Below are 7878 nucleotides of genomic sequence, written 5' to 3'. Positions count from 1 at the left end.
AACTTTATCAACACTAACAAGCTCAGATGCTGTTAATTAGGAAGTACTTTATTATTGTCTCGTATGAGGACATTGATTATATTATTATTATTTCTATGGTTAAGTCTATCTTCATTGATTATCAACTTGTGTCTTTGTAGGAGAAATATCTGTAAATGAAAACAGTGTCATTATATTTTTACCCAAAAATGCAGCCCTGAGAAGCCTCTACACTCTTCCGCTCAGGCTGTATCCAATACCCTAAATTATACTATTAAGTTTCCACCTAACATCTGGTGTCAGTTTTAAGAGTAACTGAAAATATTTAATGTTTAAAACCAGTACCTACTATTAAATATGACGTCCTGTTTATCAGCTGTTTCTGATATTTAAGCAGAGCTGTGAGGGCACAAAGGGTGCGATCGCTTTGACTATTTTTTTTTTTGACATTCATTTGTATTTAAACCTTTCATTCATTCATTCATTTTCCGTAACTGCTTATCCTGTTGGGGGTCACCAGGGGGGCTGGAGCCTATCCCAGCTGACACTGGGCGAGAGGCAGGGTTCACCCTGGACAGGTCACCAGAATATCACAGGGCTGACACATAGAGACAGACAACCATTCACACCTATGAGCGATATAGAACCATATAGACCAATTAACCTGCATGTCTTTGGACTGTGGGAGGAAGCTGGAGTACCCAGAGAAAACCCACACTGACATGGGGAGAACATGCAAACTCCACACAGAAGGGCTCCCCAACCCTGGGTTCAAATCAGGAACCCTCTTACTGTGAGGCAGCAGTGCTAACCACTGCACCACCGAGCCACCCTTAGAACATCAAGCCTTAATCCTGGAAAATTGTTGATGTCAATTATGAAGCAAATTTGTCAACAGACTCTGCTTGTCAAAAGTGTGGATTTGCTACTTTCCACTATCTTATACATGTTTTCACCATATTCTGACATTTTGCAGAAGAAACAAATAATCAAAACCCTATTATGTACAACAATTATGAAAATTATCACTATCATTCACAGTAAAATCTGGAATGAGATCCCACACTACATCAGAGCAATAACCTCTATTACACATTTCACCCACACACATAAACACTATCTGATGGAAGGACATACCTGCAACACCTCATTTAAATCTCATATCCCATTCTGCGACCTCTACTCTGCATTGTCTCTGGAGCTGCGTATGTTTTGTTGTTTTGCCTCTGCTGATTGTTTCTGTTTGTAATGTGTTTCTGTTGCATGACAGGAACCTGCTGAAAACCAATTTGTACTGTAACACACAGTACTACCCTAAATTCCTTTCCTGTATAAATGAAAATTGCAGCTACACTTATGAGTAGCTTTCTCCTCTCTGTGAGCAGAGCCAAATCTGAAGAGCTATCATTTATCTTTGTAACACAAGTCACTTTTAGCCTTGAAAGTTATTTTTAGAAGCAGTCTGCCGATCTCCTTGATGATCTGACAGGGATTATGTTTGTTTTCGCCTGATATCTTACAAGGGCGCAGTCTGGGCTCTGTAGGCCCAACCCAAGGCCAAACCAAAATGTCACCAGAGTGTCATCTTTTAGCACTATAAAACAGACTATTATTATGTTTAATACATTAGATTTAATGCAAACTGCTTATGTGTAGTTTTTGTTTTCTGTTTGTAAGCATGCAAGGTTGAAGCTCCTGCTCCAAGGTCACTCCGAGGTCCACCCGAGTAAAACACAAGAGCCAGTGTTACTGAAATGGTATATGATAATTCACTTTAATGTAGGTATCATACTGTAAGTGTCTCTCACGCGCAGGTAAAGACGGCGCATGCAACATATGTATACTGTTCCTGTTACACAATTTCTTCAAGTTGCTTTATAAAAGTTGCCCTTTTCTCCTCATCCTCCTCTTCTCCTTCTTCTCCTGCCTTTTGCATAGTAAACACTTTATTCTCCCCTCTTTCCCCCTCTCCCTCTTGTCTCACTTAACTTGTCTCCCAGTTCCTTTTCCTCTCCAGATCGCACCGATGTGAATGTGAGTTTGGGGAACAGGTGAGGAAGAGGAGGAGAAAGGGGAGATATAAAAATGGGAAATCAAAGTAAAAAGTGACAGCTGAGTGCTGGCAGGGACAGAGAGCAGAGAGAAAGGGAGACGGGGCTGTGAAGAATAGTATAGAAGTGTATTACAACATGAAAACCACTTCTAGCTCTAGATCCCATTCCTATTTACACATACACCGAAATACAAGTCATACAGAATTATTACATCTACTTTATATGTTCAGTTCACAAAATCTCATATTTCTCTGTAGCATATTTCAACATTATTAGAGAAGGCATACACAGCATTCGGAGTGGAAACTAAAATTTGAGCATGGATATTTCAAAACTGACTTGCATCAATAAATTCACAACACCGGAGGTTTTTTTCATCCTCCCCGATGTCAAACGCAAATCTTAAGGGAGCTACTGTACCAACAGATATGGCATGCATAGAGGAGCTGCACCACAAAGACTGTATAGGCCTACACAGCACTAACCCACTGCGTACACAGTGCCATAGAGAGAAGAGAAAGAGAGAGATTAAGCAAGAGAAAAAGACAGAGACATTTTTTAAATATCACTGCCAGACAGGCATTTGGGGGGATTTCTCTTTTCTTTTTTTTTCTTCTTTTTTTTTTTTTTTTGCATCAATTCGGAAGACGATACGTGCTTAAGACTAAGTTCAGGACTAACTTAGACATGAGGTTAAAATCAGAACCTTTAAAATCCTTCCTTCTCTCCAAACCGCAGCCTGCACAGACATGTGTGTGCGTGTGTGTGTGTGTGTGTGTGATTTAGGTTACCTTCGGGGAAACACACCAGACTATAAACATTGCGTACACACAAAAGGAGGCCTGAAAGAGGCGTTTGCCGCGTCCAATACAAAAGTTGTGATCTATAAAAACAGACTTGATGGGAGAAACTTTGACCCATGCTTCGGAACATTTTGGAGACGAGAAACTGGCAACGCAGACAGGTGAGGTGGTGGCCTGACTGTTGAAAATGTCAACCATTTTTTGGCAGACGCCGATTTAGCGTTTGTCCGTACGTACATTTTTAGTATGGGATCCCAATTCACTGCGGACAGCTTGTCCAACTGGGGACCAAAGCCATGTCTCAATCTGGAAAAAGCTGTTTTTTGGGTCAGGTTAGTGTTAGGGTAATCTCTATGAACAGATATCTGCATATGTATGCAGAATCTGTGGGCAACAGGATAAGATTTTAGTATCCGAAGTGTTCAGGTTTTCATTTCTAGTCATTTCTGGCCAATCTTGCTTGAGCAGCAGGTAAACAATCAATGCACAGAGGCGGAAACAGGCCCTCAGGCAGTGGGCCAGGCTTTAAAGCCAATTTTCGTAGTGGCCAAACAGTGGAATTTTCTTTTTTATATGCTGATATCTGCTTATAGAGATAAAAATGACCAGCACATGAAAGGGGAAGTCTTGGCCCGCATATCCAATTGCTATACCAGATCTCCTGAAATACTGGCTAATGCCCCCAGAGGATTGTTGTCATCAGACCAATAGCTGATTGGTTCAGAAATTGGGGTATGGGTTAAGATTAGGGAAGCAAATTTAGGGTTACGCCTCGTTTCCGCTTATGTATGTGACTGATGTCCGTAGATCTGTGAATATACGGATGATGCCTCTAGTGTCCAATAAAAGGCAGTGCATTTCTTTACGGATAGATAGAAACCTCATTTTGTCCGTTTTTCGCCATCCAGTAGTTTGGATTATGCACTTGGAACATTACAGGACAAAAACAGGACCTGCCAGGGGCTTGGTATGTTTCATGAAATGTTCATTTACAAAAAGTATGAACAGCTGAACGAGTCATAAAGACAATCTGACTGTATATAATGTATAACCATATTTTAACAGAATAACTTCCCTCAGATTCACAATGTGTTAAAATGAGATAAACAAGTTATTTTTTTAACAAACTCACTTAACAATCGACAAGCAACTGAATTTAAGAAAACAGCCTGTTAGCTAAGCTAGCACACTGTCATGCAGTCTCTCCGAAATCCACCGCAGAATTTCATTTTTTTAATGTACTCAAGGCAAGGTCCAGACCGAAATATTATGAAGGGGAGGAGTTTCTCAGCTAAAGCGGACATCGCGGAGATTCCCAAAGGAATGAATAGACTTTCGGTTGCCTCATCTCTGTGCACATATGCAAGTAGAAACGAGGCGTTAGGATCAGTCTGTGACTTCCCCTAAAGTGACCTAAGATTGTGTGTGTGTGTGTGTTTGTGTGTGTGAGAGCACATACATGAAGTATTGATCATGGAATGTTCATGACGCAACTTTTACAGGCCGAAGAGGAGAAAAAATCAAGTAAACAAACACACACTGCTGTTGATCGATAAGAGCACATACACACAGTTACACATTCACTATGACTCTTTGTATTGACCTGCACACCACGAGGTCGTGTGAACACTACACATGCCTGGTGTTTTCTGGAAACTGGCCTGTTACCGTGTGGTTACTGGTCAAACTCAGTCTCACTGTGACCAACCAGCAGCTAAAGCCAGCGAGGTGGTTTCTGATTGTTGCCCAGTTTAGATGCTGGTGTGGGTCGGAGGTGTGTGTAGATGAGACACTGTGGCTTTAGCTTCAGTGGTGGTGCGATGAGATGCTGGATGAGTCCTCGTGGATGTAACTGGGGCTGTACTGGTTCGAGTAAAGTTTTGTTCGGGCTGCGTCTAAACCAACAGGACCTCCTCACACTTGTATGATGAATTCGGGGTTGGTGTAGGAGAAGCCTTGAAACTCGTTCTGGTCCAGATTCATAATGAAGAGCTTGTCTGTGGGCGTCAGCTCCACCACCATCTTGGTGAACTCCTTGTCGAAGTTGCCGACGTCACGGCGTGATTTCTGCCACACAGAGGGAGAAAAGAAGGAGAGAGAGAATGTGTTACAGAAATAAAGTTTTAGTGAATTTGAACAGCGTTTAAAAAAAAAAGGTTGACAACAAGCAAAAAGAACAGCTCTCCCATAGAAGCACAAAGATGGAGGGTAGAGAAGGAGGCAAGGGAAGTTTAATTGTGTCAGCACATGGAGAGACACGTTTTAATAATCTGCAGAGGTGGGACAAAGTCATCGTTTTACAAGTCACAAGTAAGTCTCAAGTCAGGTCAGTTCCTAAATGTTGTGTTTAGAGTCCTTAACGATTCATTATATGCCCTTCACCAGATGTAATGCCATTTTAAATCTATGAAGTCAGCGTATTACATTTACAAAAATAAATTTATATGCCTTTTAAAATGTGCATTTATTACTTTCATAAAGGCTTTCCAAAACTTTAAAGCTTTAAATGATCAGGTGTTTTTCTTATTTTTGACTCTTGCATGCAGGGCCGTACACAGGAGTTTAGGAATACTGAGATCAGGGGACCAAATTACTCCCATGCAACCCATCCATTACCAAAAATATTATACCTTATAAAAATTAATTTAAATTTATTTATTGTGCATAAAACTGAAAATGTAAAACAGTAACAAGACTGCGACTTTGAGGGATAATCACTTTTGTTTAACCTCTGCTGAAGCCTCATATTAGCTTTTAGCAAACAAACTTTTGACCACATTTTTGCACCAAATGAGGACTGTGGATTTTGTCCCCCATCACGTCTAGTGAAAGAGCATTATGAAGGGATCTCTCAGTGGCTAGTATAAACAGACGGAGAAATTACAGAAAGTTCCAGTGTCCATTTGGGCACCTATCTACTGGTTTAAAGGTCCAGTGTTTAAAATTTAGGGGCATCTATTGGCAGAAATGGTATGTGTTATTTTCAACTATGTTTTCAGTAGTTTATAATCACCTGAAAATAAGAATAACTGTCTTTTTGTTGCCTCAGAATGAGCGGTTTGAATCTACATACAGAGCGAGTCCTCTTTCACTGAGTCCGCCATGTTGTACAGTAGCTCAGAATAGACAAACCAAACACTGGCTCTAGATAAGTCCACTTGCGTTTTTGCAACAGTCACTGTAGTTCTCTTACATGCTTGGCACACAGGAGAAATTTCAGTTCTGCAACCTCACCACTAGATGCCACTAAATCCTACACACAGGACCGTTAAGACAGCCTTTAAAAATTGTAAAGCTCTCCTTTAATGTGTGTTGTACAGCCTGAGGAGACTTTAATTTCTACAGTTATACACAAATTGGTGCAGTCAAGGCTGATTATGATATTAAGATAAACCTTTATTAATCCCACAGCAGGGAAGAATCAGTTGATACAACTGCACAGGGACAGCAACAGGTACAGATAAATAGAGTAAAAGAAAGAAATGTTAAGAGGTATATAAAAATAAAATAAGAGCAAAATAAACAAATAGAAACTACAAGAGCACTTAGAGACTAAAATTACAAGGTATGAAACAGTAGTGTGATTAATAGCTGTGATTAAGAGCAGATTTTTTTATGTTGAGTAGGTTGCATGAGAGGAATCTGGTCTCCTGACCTCAGCATTTCTAAAATGCCAGTTTTGGTTACAGCCCTGCAAATTTCTACAGTTACATAAATTATTATTTTAAGACAGACTTGAAATATTGTGACCCCGTCTTTTAAGTCTGAGTGAATTCATGAGTCATTGCTGTTAAATTGTGAGTCCAATTGCACGTCTTAAAGTACAGTTTAGTCCACACCTCTGATCGTCTGTAAACGGTGGCACCACAAGGAGTCTACACTCTGCAAAACACACCACTGATTCTATATAGGACTGGGGGGAGCAAGTCGACAAAAAACAAACACACCCTGCCGACAGAACCCAGAAACACAGTCAAAAGATGAAGACCCACCGAAACATTTCAACAGCACAGATGCAGAAAGATCTAAGACAAACTTCCAAAGCCAGAGAGAGGAAAACGTTCCAGTACAGAACAGACAAGGATCGATAAAACAGATCGGCTGCAGACCAAACCACAACCGGAGAGGATTTAACACAAGGGAAGTGAAGCAGTGAGCCCCAGGCAAGACACATGTACCACACACACACACAAAGCATTTAGTATCCTACCTCCGCCTTTTGTATCATCACAGGGCTTCCAGCTGAAATGAGGAGAGGCTGGAAACTTTCCCACCTCTCCCACAGGTCCACGAACTCACCACTAAATCAGCTCATATAAATGTATGAGGCAAGTGTGACGCTGCATATTTTACCTCTGCAGTGTTTTTGTTTTGTGGATGAGATTCTATAATAACCCCCATATAGCTTTTAAAAGCAGTATTGTCTCAAAAATAAAAATATAGACTCGTGTTCGACGCAAAAATAAAAAAAGAAGCATTTGTTTTTTAACATGTATTAAGTATTTACTTATTTAGAAATACTTATCACTCCATGACAACCGAGAAAACAGCATCTATTGATGAAGGCCGTGAGATACAGCTGAAACCTTCACATGAAATTTAGTCAGGAACCTTGAATTCTTTGTCAGTCTATTTCTATTTACGTTTTCTGAAGTCAGGAAACCTTCAAGCTATCAGATTATGATCAGATTTAAACCTAAAAGCTTGTATACATTTATAAACACTTAATAGGCTGTAAGTATTTGTTCATGTGTGCAATATAGTATAATTAAATATGATTACAGCTATGTTATAATGTGTTACTAGTCATTCATAAAAGAGAAACTCCACATTGAGGAATTAATTTTGGGGGCTGTACACATAATCAGATTGTTGTTGGTGTATTACGTTAAAAAATTTGACGCTCCCAAACCATGACAAAATATCAAAGACTCTATAGAGCACTGAAGAGCAATCAGAACTTTTGGGTTCCAAACAACCTTATTCAAAATTTTATTAACTTGCTAATAACTACAAATACAGCCTTGGAACAGAGGCTTTAT

The 7878-nt window shown here is 39.9% G+C and overlaps 1 protein-coding gene across 1 annotated transcript in view; it reads right to left on the bottom strand.

Annotated features, from left to right (window-relative positions):
* Positions 1 to 3396: 3396 nt before the first annotated feature.
* Positions 3397 to 7878, bottom strand: part of LOC117254945 (protein kinase C beta type-like) — a 39045-nt gene continuing 34563 nt past the window's right edge. The window contains exon 17 of the mRNA XM_033623421.2: positions 3397 to 4903. Coding sequence (XP_033479312.1) covers positions 4751 to 4903 — 153 coding nt within the window. The 3' untranslated portion in view covers positions 3397 to 4750. The remainder of the gene's footprint in view (positions 4904 to 7878) is intronic.

Source organism: Epinephelus lanceolatus, chromosome 3, assembly GCF_041903045.1.
Source record: "Epinephelus lanceolatus isolate andai-2023 chromosome 3, ASM4190304v1, whole genome shotgun sequence".
In the NCBI taxonomy this organism is placed as follows: Eukaryota; Metazoa; Chordata; class Actinopteri; order Perciformes; family Serranidae; genus Epinephelus; species Epinephelus lanceolatus.
The sequence above is the reverse complement of the archived record's forward strand: the minus strand, read 5'-3'. Positions and strand labels throughout refer to the sequence as shown.